General features: G+C 39.8%; 1 protein-coding gene across 1 annotated transcript in view; it reads left to right on the plus strand.

Annotated features, from left to right (window-relative positions):
* Nucleotides 1–5,280: 5,280 nt before the first annotated feature.
* ERICH3 (glutamate rich 3) overlaps nucleotides 5,281–18,822 on the plus strand; it is a 93,220-nt gene continuing 79,678 nt past the window's right edge. Inside the window, 5 exon segments of the mRNA XM_068961185.1 lie at nucleotides 5,281–5,325; nucleotides 5,556–5,623; nucleotides 10,317–10,410; nucleotides 12,975–13,100; nucleotides 17,491–17,562. Of these exon segments, the coding sequence (XP_068817286.1) occupies nucleotides 5,281–5,325; nucleotides 5,556–5,623; nucleotides 10,317–10,410; nucleotides 12,975–13,100; nucleotides 17,491–17,562 (405 nt within the window).

The following is an 18,822-nucleotide window of genomic DNA, read 5'->3' on the forward strand; positions in this document are numbered from 1 at the left end:
CATCACCTGTCACAGTCCTGACTTCTTAGCACCTTTTACAGGCTGACTGCGTTCACTTACTGACACCCTACATGCCTTTCCTTCTCCAGGCTGAGCTCCGTGGGGCAGTTGTACCTCATAGAGCACAGGTCAGTTTAGTGATTAAAGCACAACAGCCCCTTGTTTGATTTCAGAGTATGCCTTTTAACTAGTTGTGAGCTGCTGCTGCTACTGCTGCCAAGTCGCTTCAGTCATGTCCGACTCTGTGCGACCCCATAGACCGCAGCCCACCAGGCTCCCCCAGCCCTGGGATTCTCCAGGCAAGAACACTGGAGTGGGTTGCCATTTCCTTCTCCAATGCAAGAAAGTGAAAAGTGAAAGGGTAGTCGCTCAGTCGTGTCCGACTCCTAGCGACCCCATGGACTGCAGCCTACCAGGCTCCTCCGTCCATGGGATTTTCTAGGCAAGAGTACTGGAGTGCGTTGCCATTGCCTTCTCCAGTTGTGAGCTAATTGTCTATAATAACTACTCTACATCTCAGTTTATTCATCTATGAAGAGGGAGGATAATAGTACTTAGCAGGATTATTTTGAGAGTTAAAATATACAGTGTGTGTTACATAGAGAGTTTGGGCTCCCCAGATGGTTCGGTGGTAAAGAATTTACCTGCCAATACCGGAGACACAGGAGATGTGGGTTAGATCCCTGGGTCTGGAAGATCCCCTGGAGGAAGATATGGCAACTTACTCCAGGATTCTTGCCTGGATCATCCCAAGGACAGAGGAACCTGGAGGGTACAGTCCATAGGGTCACAAAGAGTGACTAAGCAACAACAACCAACATAGAGAATTTACTGTGTACTACAAAAAAGGAAATGATTAATAAATGCTAGTGATAAAAATTATTGGTTTCTAGAACTTTCCTGTTGGTCACCTTTCCTCCAAACAGCCTAGTCCTCTCCCTTAGTTTGGATATTATTCTTCTATTAATGAATATTTTTGAAGTGGCCACAATTGTTTTGTTATTAAAAGATAAAAAATTCTTAAGTCTCCAGAGAAGAGCTTGGTGGCTCAAGTCAGTTCTTATAGACAGTTAGCAACCTTAGTGTGTCTCAGCCCCGCTGACTCCCCATGACCTGTTTTTCTCTTGCCTCATCTGTGAACACTGCAAAAACTACCTTGCCAGCAGTCAGCATAGTTTGGAAACTAGCTTTGTTTTTACTAGTCACTCCACACTATTAATATTAAGGCCATAAATAAAATAACTTGATGGGTCACATCTGGATGCCTAATTAGAATAAACTGAGAGAAATTGTAAATCAATATTTAGCATAATTGATGAAGTACGGCAGATTTGGATGCAAATAAAAAATGAAGAATGTAATACAAAATCATTTATATGATATTAGTCCAATCACCCTCTATAAAGGGGCAGGCAGCAGAAACTCATGGTTTAATTTTAGTTGGCAGAGTTTTCTTATAAAGTGTTGGAAAATAATTGACCCTTATGTCAATTGCTCTTCTGTCCTGGTCTTTCTTCAAGTTTCCTCAAAAGGTTTTTTTCCTTGCCTCCCTGGGAACTTTTCTAATGTAACTTTGAAGCACACCACAAAGGCACTTATTTGACAAAACCAAAAACAACAACACTAACACTGTCAGCGATGTGTGCTCATCCACACTGAGCATTCTGCATTAAAAAAGAGCATGTAAAACATGCTCTTCAATCTCTTTTGCTGTAGATTGTTTTCCATTCTTACCCTGAAGCAGAAGAAATGTTATGACTCTTCCACATGATTTTTTAAAGGTTATACATTGATGAATTGGACTAATATATTTGATTTCTATTAACTGATTGACCATTCATTCAGCCAGTTTTGGATAGGTATTTACAGTGGACCTGGCTCTGTACTACAACAGATGAGAAGTGTACAGGGAAGAATCTTGTAAGAATCTAAATGGAGTGATTAAACATGGATGAAAGAAATTCTGGTGGAAGGCAAGACAAAGGCTGTAGGAAAGGGATAGGAACAATTTCGTGGGAACTCCCGAGACATTCTGCATTTTCTTTGTGAGGACATGGATCTGAGTGTACTAATGAATCCCGCCCACTTTTGGAATCTCAGTTTCCTAAATATAAAATGAGGGAGTTGACCAGACCTTTTCACATATGAATTTCTGTAATCCAGTGATGTAATATGCTGTACTAAGTCACTTCAGTCATGTCTGACTCTTTGCAACCCTATGGACTATTACCTGTCAGGCTCCTCTGTCCATGGGGTTTTCCAGGCAAGAAATGCTGGAGTGGGATGCCATGCCCTCCTCCAGAGGGTCTTCCTGACCCAGGGTTCAAGCCCGTGTCTCTTATGTCTTCTGCATTGGCAGGTGGGTTCTTTACCACTAGCACCACCTGGGAAGGGCTCCAGGTAAGTCTGCTTCCAGACCCATAAGCATAGATCATCTCCTTCAGGAAGCAGTCACAGCATTTTACTTCATGGTGACAATAATTGTAAAGGGAAGAAGATTGAATTCTCCAGGGCCAGATATCTTTTAAGGGGTAGAGTTATTATTTGACCTCAAGCCTTCTGGCTCCCAATCTTTTCCTTTTTTTTTAAATCTCATTAAATTTACTTTGGGCAGGAAGTGTTATAAATGCATTTGCCTTAAGTAATTGCAGGAAAATCATTGCACCTCTTAGGAGTTAAGGGGTCAGGTCACATATTTCTTGAATTTCCTACTCTTAAATAACAAACTTGCAATTTTTAATGATAGAAAGCTTTTTCTAGTTATTAGTGCTGCCTTCAAATATTTTATTTGGGGGAGTTGTTTCCATCTAGATATTATTAACTTTCTTGGCTAAGACTCTTACTGTGATTCAAAATCTTTGATTTGGTTGGCTGGCTTGAGTGTGATGAGATTCTTCATGCAGTGGGAGTTCAGTGGATTCTTGCAATTTTTTTTCTGATGGACAGAAAGAGAGACATTTAGATTGGTGCACTGTGCTCCATTCTTCATGAACTGTAACGTGAAGGCAATCAAGCCATAATATCCTGTGGTTTGTTTAACTTGCTTTTCCAGTATAAGCGCTTGGTATGTGAGTTGAGGAAACATTTTATCTGGCTGAAAGCCTGCTTTGGTAGTGGAGATTTGATACAGGCCCCCCTTGGACACCATCAAACTCTACAAATTGCAGATTTAGTGACCTCTGAAATGCAAAGCATTTCTTGATTAGGCTTCTCATCCTTAATAATAAAACTGCGCTCATTCACCTAAGTCTCACTTGATTCTGTTGAGCATACAATGATGTAATCAGTTTTTCCAGATTGGTAGATGAGTTGAATCTTTCCATTTGCAGCAATGTAAAGAGACATCTAGCATAAAATTTCCTGATTGAAATGCTGCTGAAAAATGTCAGTGTATTTGTTGGAGTCCTTATGTTTTTTTGTTATTGTTGTTAGGGGTAGGAGAAAGTTGAATAGGAATATGAGGCCACTTGGTCAAATAGTAAATACAAAAGATCAATTTCTGGATTAAAAGTATATGAAACATATTTCTATATTTTTGCTCATATAATTAATCATTTTATTTATCCCATGTTATATATCTTGCTACTTATTTTTAAATTTAGTCAGTGGTGTGCTGATAAACTGGCTTTTCAGAAAGAAAAAAAGAGACTTGACTTGCAGTGTTTGCCAATTTCTGTGCTGTAAATACTCCTGGCAATCTTGATTCCAGCTTGTGCATCATCCAGCCCAGCATTTTGCATGATGTACTCTGCATATAAATTAAATAAGCAGGGTGACAATATACAATACTGTTAGACTCTTTTCCCAATTTTGAACCAGTTGTTTCATGTCCGGTTCTAACTGTTGCTTCTTGGCACACATACAGGTTTCTCAGAAGAAAGGTAAGATGATCTGATATTGCCATCTCTTTAAGAATTTTCCATAGTTTATTGTGATCCACACAGTCAGAGGCTTTAGCATAGTCAATGAAGCAGATGTTTTTCTGGAACTCCCTTGCTTTTTCCATGATCCAACAAATGTTGGCAATTTGATCTCTGGTTTATCTGCCTCTTCGAAACCCAGCTTGTACATCTGGAATTTATTGGTTAATATACTGCTGAAGCCTAGCTTGAAGGATTTTGTGCATAACCATGCTAGGTCACCATGCTGTGTGTTAGATTCCCAGAACTTACTTACCTTATAATCAGAAGTTTGTACCTTTAATCAATCTCTTCCATTTCTCCCACCCCTGAGTCCCTGGCAGTCACCCTTCTGTTGTGTTTCTATGTTTGGTTTTTTTAGATTCCATATATAAGTGAGATCATGCAGTGTTTTTTTTTCACATTCTGGCTTATTTCATTTGACTATCTTCAAGGTCCATTTGTGTCATAAATGACAGGATTTTCTCATTTTTTTTATGGTTGAAAATATTCAAGTGTGTGTGCATGCATTACATTTTCTTTATCCATTTTTCTATTGATGGATACTTGTTTCCATATCTTGTTTATTATGAATAATGCTCCAAGGGAACACGGAAGTACAGATACCTTTTCGAGACAGTGATTTTTATTTCCTCTGTATATGTACCCAAGTGTGGGATGCTGGATCATATGGGAGTTCTATTTTTTAATTTTTTGAGAAACCTCCATACTGTTTTCCACAGTGGCCGCACCGATTTAAATTCCCACCAACAGTGCACACAGATTTCCTTTGCTCCACATCCTTGGCAAAACATGTTATCTCTTGTCTTTTTGATAATAATCATTTTAACAGGTGTGAGATAATATTTCAGTGTGTTTTTGGTTTGCATTTCCCTGGTGGCTAATGATGCTGAGCACCTCTTCATGTTCCTGTTGACCATTTATAAATCTTTGGAAAAATATCTATTCAGGTGTTTTTCCCATTTTCTAATCTGATTATCTGTGTTTTGTGTTTTTTATTTTGTTTGCTTTTGCTATTGAGTTGTATGAATTCTTTATATAATTTTGATATTAACCCCTTATCAGATACATACGGTGTGAAAATATTTTCTCCTGAAGGGGCTTTTAAAGGTGATTCTCATGAGGACTCAAAGAAAAGGGAGCAGGAGAGGAAGCATCCGTCTTCCTACACAACACATCACAGTAGAGAACACTGGTAGAAATACGGATGGTAATGGCCATTCTGATGGAGTCTCAGACAGAAATGAGGAATATGTCATTGGAAACTGAAGGAAAGGTGATCCTTGTTGTAAAGTAGCAAAGAACTCGACTGAATTGTGTGACTGTTCGAGTGTTTTGTGCAAGGCAGAATCATCGAGGCATGGGGAAGTTAAGTCATGTGCTCCCAGCTGTGCAGGCAGGAATGGTAAAACCAGATTGGACTGAAGCTGCAGTCTTCACCACTATGTCCCTCTCCCTCCCTACATCCCTCCCTCTACACAAGTAGACATTGTGGGGACTGGCATGCTGGGAGTAGGTGTTGGAGTTCAAGAGATCCCTCTATCAGTGTGGTCCAGGATACCTTACTCTCATCATGCTTTCTTTGGACTGACTCACCTTAAGCAATAATCCTGTTTTGGAGCTTTTCCATTTTAGGAAGATGGAAGAGCTGTAACAGATACTGCTCACATTCCAGAGGCCTGGAAGCAGACAAGTGGGACTAGGTATGTGAAAGTGTAATCTGCAGAATGGGACAGAGATTCCATGCTCCTTCCCCAGCTGAGGGCATGGTGTCTGACATGGGGACACTCGGTAACTATTTGTGAAAGAATTAGCCTATGACATGGGAAGAAATCAAGCGTGTGCACACACACACACACACACACACACACAAACACACACACCTATGTACATCCATAGCCCCCCACTGGAGCTCCATGAGTACAGTGTCTGTGCCATCTCTGGGTCCCTGGGCCTGTACAGAATGCCCTGAAAATAGTCAATGCTCAGTAAATGGTCTGTGATGCATATTATCGTGACTTTCCTTTTAGTCTGGGTTTCTATGGAATAGACTCTCTAAGGGGCAGATAGAGGGATTGATAAGAACTGACCTTTTTAGTTCAGAGCCCTTATTATATCATCTACATGGTGGGAGGCAGGAGTCAAGCGTTGAAGGGTCAAATGTTGAAAGGCTGCAGCTGGGAAGGCCACTCTCCCTGTGACTCAGCAGCTGCTCCTTAATACTCAGGCATCACAGGAATGGGGAGGTGCAGACTGAAGAGGGGGAAACAGGAACCATCGTAGAGTTGCTTTGTTTCCTGGGGGACAGTTTTCCCAGTACATTGAGCCAGAAAGTGGGTCGTTCCCCATCCAGTGTACTGGGGTTGTGTACAGAGTCTTGTCCATCATGTAAGGAAGCCAACAGGTTGGTTTGGCCAGTTAGTTATGGGTCTTTGTGTAAACAGCATGGCGTGAGAGTGATGTGGTCACAGTAGCCAGGTGGTCACTGTGACCAACACAGCTGTTGATCTTACGGATAGGAGCAGGAGAGGATCACAGGGCCGATGTGGGTGACCAGGAAGTCCAGCTTTGATGGATGCCGACAGTAACTTACAAGAGAATGGAATATTCAAGACGCAGCACAATCCCAGCCCAGGCGAGGTGACCTCATCTGGTCCAGGGTTGTGCTGGGTGCAAGGAAGCAATGTATGTGTGTGTTGGGGAGGAGGAACAGTGGCAGTGAGTGGAGAGAACAAAGGCAGAAAGATCGGAAGAGCTCTACTAAATCTAAGTGTGGCTGTAATTGTAAATCTTGTAATTGAATACATGCAAAAGGAAGCTGCAAATCATACCAAGACCTGTGAAGAGAAACAGTGGAAAGGATGAGACAGATCATGGCTGTGACTCACAATGAGGGTGACGTTTATATGTTGACTGTGGAAATGTTTGCATTATTTGCTGTCTCTGTTCAGTCTGTTGTACAGAATATCATAAACTGGTATTATGACAGCATAAACCACAGAAATTTGTTTCTCACAATTCTGGAGGTTGGTAAATTCAAGATCAAGGCACTAGCTGATTTAGTGTCTGGTGAAAACTCACTTCCTGGTTCGTGGATGGCCATTTTGCTGTGTCCTCACGTGGTGGAAGGGACACGGGAGCTCTCTGGGGTCTCTTTTATACAGTATTAATCTCATTCATAAGAGCTCACCCTCATGACCTAGCCACCTCCCAAAGGGCCCCCATCCTAATACCATCATATGGGGGAATAGGGTTTCAACCTGTGATTTTTTTCCTTTTTTTTTTTTTTTCGGCAGCACCACTGGGCCTGTGGGATCCCAGATCCCTGACCAATGTTCCCTGCAAGTGGAATCTCAGAGTCCTAACCACTGGACTGCTAGGGAGTTCTTCAACCTATGAATTTTGGGGGGAAACATACATTCAATCCATAACAACCATTTTTCTAAATCTGTATATAATCTAGTATAGTTTCTTGTTAGCAAACAATTCATTTATCTAAAATTTCAGTTAAAAAAAAAATTAAGGCATTGTCTGAAAAAGAAATGACTGAGCCTGGGGGGACCCAGCTGGTTATTATTCATAGTCACAGAAAGAGATGCTTTACACATGGCATCCCTACCAGGGGCCCTCAATCTTTCCTAAACAGTAGAAGGTGGGAAAACTGATGTGTGCAAAGATTTCAACTTGCCTAGAGCTATTGCACTTCTCAGTAAGATTGGAGGGGCCTCACAGACACATACTCATTCAACAGGAGCCTCAGAGAGCAGAATCAGAATGAGATGGTGCCAAAGCTGGCTAAGCTTTCTTATTAAGACCTAAATATTAAACATGTTTCAAAGTCTAAATGAAAAGAATGGGATATTTTACTGTCAATAGGGAAGTTGAGGTTCACATTATCTTAACATTTTGACCCTGCTACATTTAATCAGGGATTTAGCACTCATAGTTATTCCAAAACTATTGATTTTTAAAAATGCGAGCCTGAAAAAAAAAGTGAGCCTGAAAAACAGACAAAAGACTATATATGATATCAGTCTAATGATTTATCTTAAGAATCTGTGAACTGTGGAATCATGATTGTTAGGACTGAGAGACACCTGCTCACCTTTCTGAAATGAGTTGCTGAAAAGGTATTCTGAGATTCAGAAAGGGTAAGGGATACAACGTTGACCTTTTGGAGACAGGAAACCTTTGATGAACTATAGGACACCAAGACAGTTCATTTAAAAGATGGTTTCAAAGCATTACCCAGGGCTGGTCTTGTGTGTGCATTACCGAAGCCCTCAGGTTGTCTTTTTACGTAAACCCAGTGAAATAATGGTTTCCGCAGTTGTTCATACATCTGCAACTCTCATGTGGCACCTTGGCTTCTGAGCTTTGTAAATGCTTTTCACTCTCTTTTGTGGACGAAATCAGACTTTCCATACTATTCAACAGCATGGAACTTTCCTGAGGTGGGCATTAAGGAGAAGAGACAGGAAAAGGTCACCAATACCATCTCCACGTAATTAAGGCAGTGCAAAGAGCTAAATAAAATTGTTGCTAATGACATTTACTTCATTCTATGATATGTGTCCATGCTCTGGTCTCAGAATAAGTTTAAATTAAGGATCAGCTGTTCATTAAACATATAGGTTATTAATCTTTATGGCAGGTAATAGGGCATGCATTTCTTAGGACAGCTTTATGTTAGGGCTGTGTTTAGACTTATGTGTTTTCCTTCACGCCCTATGTCTCTCTATGTATATACACACAGTCATATTTATGTGCATGTATATATATTTGTGTGCACATTCATGCATTTATGTACATGTATAGTGTACCTGCTTTTGTAAGATAACAGTTAATGAAGGATAGGTTAAAACTTAGAAAACATAGTTTCAAACTTTGATTTATACCCTTATTTTGACTATCTACCAAGGTGTAGCACATGACCAGGGAACCAATTTGTTCTCTTTCAAGTGAAAAATCCTAAAAATCAACTGTAATTCTATGAATTTCTCTTTTTTTTGGTTCTGGATGTGGAATTAATGAAATTGTCGAGCTATATATGTGGAAGTTAACACTTCTAAATTGCTGAGCTTGAGCTAGTTAGAAACATACCAATAAGAATGTGTCACAAACAAAATTGTACCTTCATGTGTTGAACACATCATTATTTAGACATGTTCAACATAATAAATAGCATCAGTAAGGATACCGAAAATAATGTGCCACCCTGGTCTTCAAATCTAGCAGAGGTGTTTAATGAGGTTATTGGAAGCATATGACCGCCTCAAGCTGGACCTGGGTAATCAGAGGCTCCTCATTCCCCACTCCCTGTCCATGGAATGTACTCCCCAGACTTGAGAGAGCAATGTGTTGTTGAGACCACTGGGACCCTGTACATGACTGAACCCAGTTAAGGCCTCTATATAAGCTTTCAAGATTCTGGTGGGCAGGTGTGGAGAGATACTCATCTTGCAACCACCCAAGACAAGTCTCTTAAGGAAGGTCTTAGTTGCCTGGTGGCGTGTGGATCCATGTGGACCAGGGATCAGGCCCACTGGCAGGCGGAATCCCCACCACCGGACCGCTGTGGAAGTTCTAAGAAGACTTTCTTGACAAGAGGAGTTGCTGATCTTCTCTGTGTCCCCATGTTTTTTTTTTTTTTTGTATTTTTCTGTTATTGGATTTTTCACAACCAATTTAATAGTTCACATGTGATTTCCATACTTGTCTGTGAGATAAAATGGCATTAAACTGTCTCCCAGTTCTTATCATCAAACCTAGAAAACAATAGGTGCTTGTTGTTCAGTCACTCAGTCGTATCTGACTTTTTGCGAGCCCATGGACTACAGCACACCAGGTTTCCCTGTGCATCACCATCTCCCAGAGCTTGCTCAAACTCATGTCCACTGAGTTAGTGATGCCATCCAATCATCTCATCCTCTGTCATCCCCTTCTCCTCCTGCCTTCAATCTTTCCCAGCATCAGGGTCTTCTCTAATGAGTTGGCTCTTTGCATCTGGTGGCCAAAGTATTGGAGGTTCTGTTTCAGTATCAGTCCTTCCAATGAATGTTCAGGACTGATTTCCTTTAGGATGGACTGGTTTGATCTCCTTGCTATCCTAGGGACTCTCAAGAGTCTTCTCCAACTGGAGTGGGTTGCCATGTCCTCCTCCAGGGGATCTTCCCAACCCAAGAACTGAACCCAGGTCTTCCAAATTGCTGGCTGATTCTTTACCATCTGAGCCACCAGGGAAGCCCCAATAGGTGCTTAATACTTGCTTATTAAACACATGACTGGTTGGCTGGATGAGTGAAAGATAATGCACACTGGGGATGAGAGTCAAGAATTCCTTGGTTATCAAGTAACACTTCATAAAACCTTAATGGTTTCATTTTTCTGTTCCAGATTACTTGCTGCATATAATAGTCTCACAGATAAACACCTGGCTGGATATTTTAACAATACAAGGATAAGGCGGCATCTCTTAAGATCAGGGCTGGTAAGATTTGGTTTGTTTCTACCTGCCCTCTTGTTTCATTAAGTCCAATATTTCCCTATCTTTTCTAGTTTCCTCTTTGAACTTAACAATGACATCTTTTCCCTTCCCTCATTTTAGAACAATTACTTCCTTTCCAAAGCTCTGATTTATCTATTTGAGTCTATCTTTCAAAAGATAAGAAGAGAGGTCAGGATGGCTGCTAAGGCAACTTATAAATTATTAAGGAAAATCCCTGTTATTTTCCAACAACATATTTCATTTGTTTATTCACTCATTTATTCAGCACATATTTATTGAACATATTGTATAAACCAGGAACTATTAGGGAGTTAGGATAGAGAAGTCTTTACTGTCTTCAGGAAAAAATATTGTTTTTAATAATCACAGAATATGACGTGGAAGATATGAACAGTTTAAAATTTTCCTTTAAATTTTTAAAATCTCTTTCATTCATGTGACAGTTTATTGATACATTAGTGTCTTTCATTAGCTCCAAAACTACCATTTCCAGAAACTTTCCACTTCTCTAAATGTCTATAATGTGAAAACCTTTAAAAAATACTATAGCTTTCCATTCAAAGTAAGGGGTGTGGTTATAAAAAGTGTGACTAACGATTTTAGCTGTTTACTTTCTTAAAACACAGTGAGTTTCCTTAACTCTTGTTGCCATGGTGTTGAAAGGATATGCAGCGCATTTCTAATTGTTGTTTATATGCTTGGCACTCTGTCTGGGTAGATCTCAGAGAGTTTGCTTTTTGTCTCCTGGGGCTTTGTTATCAGATAGACCTGGCTGAAACCTGGCTCTGCCATTTACAAGACAAAATCTTCAGCAAAACACTTAAGTTTCTCAGCTCCGAAGTGTTCAGTTGAAGAAAGATAATGAAGATAATGATACCCAGCACTCAGAGTTGTGACAATCAGAGATGTAGAAGAAATGGTTGTTGTAATTACTGTGGTTGCTATTAACACTGCGTTTTTGGATAACAGTCCGTGAGCTTCCTGTGAAATGGGAAGGACTTTGTATTTCTTATCAACATCATTAACAAGCACTTATTGAATACCAATTATATACATGGCAACTCAAACAGCAAAGACACAGCCCTTTCTCCAGAGCAGTCGTGCAAATGCAGTTCCTGAATCGGGAGTGTTCAGCATCATCTGGGAACTTGTTAGAGCACCACTCCAGATCTGCTTCCCTGATGGCTCAGATGGTAAAGAATCCACCTGCTAATGCAGGATGCACAGGTTTGATCAGGGAAGACCCCCTGGAGAAGGAAATGGCAACCCACCTCTGTATTCTTGCCTGGGAAATCCCATGGACAGAGGATGCTGGTGGGCCACAGTCCATTCGGTTACAAAGGGTCAGCAACAAAACAACAACATTCCAGATCTGCTAAGTCAGAAACTGGAGGAGGCCCCATCAGTGCTTTTTAGCTTGTCTTCCAGGTGATTCTTCATCTCAAGTTTAAGAACTTCTGCCCTATAGGAGCTTCCAGTCTAATTGGGGAGAAATAACAACATTAATTGCTGAGGGAGGGGCAGTACAGGAAGTTCTCAACAATTTTTCCTGATTGGATAAACAGGACATGGTATCCCATGGATAACATATTTCAAGGTCTGTAACTGATTTATTCACAATTCCAAGCACACTTTCTATAACCACACCCCTTTCTTCCGTTAGAAAATGCATTCATGAAAAAGATGATCAATAACCAATCACTTGTAGCACAATTCTAGTTGATCTCAATACTCCAATATGTTGCAACAACAGTGCTAAAAACCTAGTTATCAGTTAAGAAATAGGTGGACTTGAATTAGATGTGAAGAGAAGAGCATTATTTAAATAAGGGAAAAGGAAGAAGATGAACATTCTAGGAAGTATAACATCCTCAGCTTAGGGAAGATATTAAAAATAGAACAAATATACCCATAGCACTTAGGAAGGAATAAAATAAAAATCAGAAACTATCACTCCTGGGACTTGCAATGATGCCTCTGGAAACCCATCTGGGATACTTTGTATCTGTAGTACCATATAATCTGAAAATATCTGAATCACAGCAAATTAAATTACATTCTGGGCTGGAGAGTAGAAGAAGAAAAGCAGTGTGAAAACAAAGTAATGAAACCAATTATTTTAAAAACAAATTGATGAGATCCTCTGTAGCTTACATGTTTTGCCCTTCAAAGTATTTCCTGTGAGATCATCAGTCTTGTGATCACTGCTCCTATTCATTGTTTCAAGGTAGCACTCCCCCTTCTTCCCCATTGTGTTCAAAAAAAGAAATGAAAAGAACACCTGGGTTCTATCAAGGGAAAATTGTTACACTAATGAAAACCTTGTTTTAAACATCAAGTGTACCACCTGTATGTGTTTTCCCAATGATGAGTTTATGAGACTGCCTTTTGCTTTTTTTACCCCCTTATGAAACATTCATTAAAAGTGAACCATAGTACTATACTCTAGGCTTTAAAGATGCTGCCTATTTCTCTTTCTGATTGACTGACTGTCCATCTATTTCTCTGCTTTGTGTTTCTATGTATGTTTTATTTATTTATGACAGATCACAAGAAATGGAAGAATACTTTCTGAAAAGGAATACAAACTAAACATCATGAAGAAGGATCACCAAAAATATATCCGGGAGTGCTTAGCCCAGGCTATTTTCCATAAGGTTCTTGATATGGAGGTACAAATATTAACTATTTCCTTCACAACTGATACTTTCTAGTAAGAAAATTAATACTTTCTGTACCCAGAAGCAGGGGGAATTCTTCCTGTATTTCATTAAAAATGAATGAAACAAGGTGACTTGAGAAATACTGTATATCTCTCTAGGTAGTGAGAGGAGGCAAGACACCAAAGTAAGCATTTCTTCATTTCAGTTAGGGAAAATTACGGACATCGTTGTATAATTTGTGATATTTAACTTAACAAATGTAGATTTTTAGTCCATAATGGCTACTTTAAAACATACCAGTCCTCACCATCTGTACCTCAATTTCCATTTGCTAAAAAAAAAGTGACATCTGTTTAAATATCAGTAATTCCACTGCCATGAATTATTTCAGATTTGTTATTCTTTGAAGGCTCCGAAGCTCAGCCGTATGCTAAATTTCAAGGAACAGGCATTGGAACATCTGCCGTCCCTCCTACTTTAGGCTACATTGGTCAGCATAGATTCACAACCCAAGCATCAACAACTTTTTTTTTCCACTCTGACATGGCATTTTTAGAAGGATATCTAGCTAACTTGATAAATCATTTTAGCCTTGCTCCATGGAACTTGTAGTTTCAAGCATCAACATCGTTTTAATGTCTGTGGAAAAGCATATCACTTCTCTGCTTCACCAAGTAGCAGTAAATCAGAAAACTTGGCTCATGAAACCATCAACCTGTGGGTGCACTATACAATTATGAGTAACCGTAGATTCAAGAGTAAACCAGTACTAAGTGTGAAGTGAAGCGAAGTGAAGTTGCTCAGTCGTGTCCGACTCTTAGGGACCCCATGGACTATAGCCTGCCAGGCTCCTTCATCCATGGGATTTTCTAGGCAAGAGTACTGGAGTGGGTGTAGTGTCACTGAAAATATTTATTAGCATGCTGCTACTAAAGTGAGCAAGTGTTATGCTCACTTCAGATGTGTATGATTTGTTCATTTAGGAATTCATTTTGTGATTTATGGGCTTCCCTGGTGGCTCAGGCAGTAAAGAATCTGCCTGCAGTGTAGGAGACCAGGGTTCAAACCCTGGGTCAGGAAGATCCCCTGGTGAAAGGAATGGATACCCACTCCAGTATTCTTGCCTAGAGAATTACATGGACAGAGGAGCCTGGCAGGCTACAGTCCGTGGGGTTGCAGAGTCAGATATGACTGAGCGACCAAGTCATGGCTGAGTCACTTTGTGACTTATATCATGTGCATGAATTATATAGAATCATTGTTCATGGCTCCCAAATTCACTTCCTTGTAAAAGTATTAGTTGGAATTCTACAACTAATGTTGAAAAAATAGTACAGTATAAAATTAACCTGTACATAATTTCAAACTTAATCAATAGGGACCAAGTTCTATATTAGTCTTGATCTTGAACTTTGGTTTTCTAAAGTTTCATATAATGCACACATTGTAACTATTAAATGTGCAATTATTAAAGTCTTTGTGTATTCTTAAAGTTTGAAATAAATGGTTCAGATAAATGTTAATGCGTAATATATAATTTTATATTATACACAGTATATTAATATAATTAAAAATAAAATATTCAGTATTTCTAAATTGTCACCTTTGTCACACATTTAGTTTATGCCAATACTGTTTACTAATGTTGTTTTAATATTCATATATTCATTCATGCAAGAAAAGTTAATTGCAAGCTTACCATGTACCAGTATGGGGTTACATGATGTAGCTGCGAGAGAAAATTTTTTAAAAAATGCTGTAGGAATTGATCACATGCTAGATGAGAGGAACAAAGAGACTGAGCCCAAAAAGCAGGGAATGATGACTTGCCTCTGTGAGAGTAGGAAGAAGCTGAACAGAGGTCCTGCCATTTGAACTGAGCCTAGAGGACTGAATGCAGCTTGACATGAAAAGATCTAAGCAAAGCAGGTGTGAAGTTGCAGAGGTGTGAGGGGACATTGTGGGTGGAAAAGAGAGCTCACTGAGGCCAGACTGCACTGTGAGTTGGCTGAAAGAGCGACAGCAAGTGACACTCTCTAGTAAGTTTGGGGCCCTGTTTCTTGAGGCCTTCAATTCTCAGCTAGGTTAGGTGTGCAGGTGATGAGGCGATGAAACATTTTTCGGCAGGGGAGTGAAATTAATGAGCAGAGCTGCTTTAGAAAGATGATGTTGCTAAAAATGTGGAAGATGGATTAATGAGCTGGAAAAGATTGGAGGTGGGAGGTCAATTGGGAAGCTGTTGCCAGAGGGTGTGGGCTCACAGCAGTAGTGCAAGTGCTGGGGAGAAGCAGCTGTCCATGGGGATCGGGGAGAGGGAGAGAGAACAGAGAGACCGACTCTGCCTGGACCAGGAGAGGGAGGGGACACCTGAGGCGCCCTGAGCTTTCTAGCATGGTGGTGTGTGCCTTGCAGGAAACTGGGAACAACGACATGAACTAGATAAAAACCTCCAACTGGTGGGAAAACCTGATAGAGCGGTGACTCGGACGCCAGCAGGGTCTTACAAGCTACAGAATGGTTCCGTAGGATGACTACTGGGGAGAAAAGGAAATCCTGTTTGACCTCAAGGGCAAAGACATTGGTAGCCTTGGGGAAGTGGTTTCAGAGATGGTAGAAAGGAGTGGGGCTTCCTGGGTGGCTCAGTGAGTGAAGAATCCTCTTGCAATGCAGGAGACATTGGTTTGATCCCTGGGTCTGGAAGATCTGGAGGAGGGCATGGCAACCCACTCCAGTGTTCTTGCCTGGAGAACCCCATGGACAGAGGAGCCTGGCGGGCTACAGGCCACAGGGTTGCAAAGAGTTAGACATGGCTGAGGCGACTGAGCGCTCACACACGCACAGAGAGGAGTGAGGATGGGAGAGGGGAACTGCAGTGAGGCGAGAATAAGCGGAAGGTGGGAAATGGTTGATAGTGAATCTAATGAAGTTTGGTGATAAGTAGGTGAGATAACAGGAAAGAAAGAGAAGAAAGGCTTTGAGAAGAGGGTTGATGATACTTAGAGAGGGAATGATTGAGTCTGCAGGGTCTTAAAGGCAGCAGGAGGGGCTCAAGAACAGTTAAAAAACAGTTTTTAAAAGCGACAGTATATCAAACACTCTCAAAGGTGTCTGAATGATTTCAAATTGAATTATAAGCAGATTATTTTTACATGAAATTTATTTTTAAGTTATATAACTAATATACTACCAAAACTTTGGAAAACATAGTGAAGTGGCTCAGTCATGTCCGACTCTTTGCGACCCCATGGACTGTAGCCTACCAGGCTCCTCCGTCCCTGGGATTCTCCAAGCAGGAATGCTGGAGTGGATTGCTATTTCCTTCCCCATTGAAAAACGTAAGAAAGCATTAAAAAATGAAAAGAACTGTGCATAATTTCTCCTCTCAGAGATAACTGTTGTTAACAGTCACATTTCTTTTTTGTCTTTTGTCTATTCATATATAGAAATTAATAAACCCATATCATGATGTGAGAGAAACATGGTTTCTCCAAAAAAAAAAAGACAAGCCAGGAAATTAATGTCAGAAGGAAAGTGAAAATCGCTCAGTCATACCAACTCTTTGCAACCCCATGGACTATACAGTCCATGGAATTCTCCAGGGGGTGGGTAGCCTTTCCCTTCTCCAGGGGATCGAATCCAGGTCTCCAGCATTGCAGGCTGATTCTTTACCACCTGAGCCACCAGGGAAGCCCAGGACTAGGATTCAAATTACAGTTCTACCATTGACTAGATGTGTGACCTGGGGTAAGTTCATGGTCCTCTGCCTCAGTTCCTTCATTTGTAGAACTAGACTGCTTAGCAATTGGCCTTGTTCAAGAAGAGATGATATTCACAAAGCTCTCTCCCAACATTGGGACAGGCACACGATGTGAGCTTGATCAACAAAATTGCATCAAGCAGTACAGCATTCTACTTTTATCAGCATTACACGCACTTTCCATTTTTAAAGCCAAATCTTTTGGAACCTTATTTTAAAAATTACATTCTGTCCTGTTTATATGAATGTGCCCCAAACTTAACCCATTCTCTTTAAGGTTTATAGTGCTTCTGAATTTTTGCTTTGAAGAGGGAAAAACAAACAAACAAACTTTCAGACAGCATCTTTGTTCATAAAACATTTTTTTTATTATTATTTAGATTTTCCCCTAGGTTTAGAAGTGAAATTTATGGGTTATCAGTAGGAGCACTTTTAACTGCCTAGTGTATGTTAGAAATTGGCTTTCCAAAGAGTTGTACCAATTTATATTCCCACTTGCACACTTATGCACATGATTCTTCTCCATCTCAGTGACAAGAGGGGTAATTGAGAATACCGTTAGCTAGTGGGGTTATTTTCCTCTCAAAAATTCTTTACTATAATTGATATGATGCTTTCCTTCACTCTTTCCTCTTTGTTTAGCGTTACCATCAGCTTGAAATAAAAAAGAAACTGGAGACCTTAGCTAAGAAGGAGAGAATTCAGAGATTTAAGGTAAGGAGTTCCATAACTATTTTACTTCATAATATTATTTCATGATTTTGAAGGTCAGTGGTACTATTATTGAAGCTCTTTGGGGTCACTTTATTTTGGGGTAACTCATAACTGACATCAAATGGTTCCACCATACTTGAATCTTGGCCACTGTTATTTTGGAAGATCATAACAAAATAGGAGCTACTGTACAAGAGAAATTATATAAGGCACAATTAGTTCAAAGAAAAACTTGAAAATGTCCCCAAGTTTGAAATTTTGCTTCTGTATTTTCTTGATTGATTTGTGATAGAGGCCAAAAGATTTGTTTGTCATAAGAAGGTAAAAATAGACTGTGATGTTCTCAATGTTATCAAAAATGGAGCATTTTAAGAATTATCCAATGGTACTTTTTCATGTGAATGTGACCTTTGAAAATATATGGTAGGAAAGATCTATATTAGCAAACAAAACATAAGATTTAGAGGTTTGGTGAAGTCATTTGGAAATGCCTGTTTTCTACTTTTGCATTTGATATTTCTTGTTTGCAGTCAACTTAGGGGATGTATAAATTTAAATTAAGAGATGAGAGATTCAATTAGGCATGTTTGAAAGGTTTCAGTTTAGGTTGGCAGTTTTACTCAATTTGTTGAGTCATTCAAGCCCACATGTTGTTCTTCATTTTCAGTGTAGTGCTACAAATGTGGGACTTCAGACACATTTCACAAACTGATGAATATTCGTGAAGCTTCTGTGGAATAACTTGCAGTAGGAAACAGTAATTTTCCCTCTTGCCTGATAAACTCAAATCTGTCTATTTTATCTTGGTCAAAACATACTATTGTTATAAAAGTTTTGTTGAATAACAGGCAATAGGTCAGTTTCTCCGGATCAGAAAAGTTGGTGTGGAAAGATTTGTAGTTAAGTCAACTTTGCCAATAGTGTTCTCTGTCAAGGAATGATAGATTCTATAATTTATCTGCTGAAGTGTTGATGGAGAAAATGGTTACTGGAATTGCCAGACACACTAACCAGGTACATGGGCATGTTGCAACATTGGCAGAAATTCCTGATAGACACTTTATTTCCTCCTTGTACAGTTTTTATTCATCACAATTTTCACCTGTAGCTGCACTTGGCAAAAGACTTATATTTTAGGCCCCCCTTATGTCATATGTAACCTTTTGCTTATGGCATTATTTAATTTTTTAAAGACAGAAATGTAATACTTTCTGGTAGTGTCTACTGATCAGAGTAGTGAGGAACATTGTGCTTCTTTAG

This window comes from Capricornis sumatraensis, chromosome 2 (assembly GCF_032405125.1).
Source record: "Capricornis sumatraensis isolate serow.1 chromosome 2, serow.2, whole genome shotgun sequence".
Lineage (NCBI taxonomy): Eukaryota > Metazoa > Chordata > Mammalia > Artiodactyla > Bovidae > Capricornis > Capricornis sumatraensis.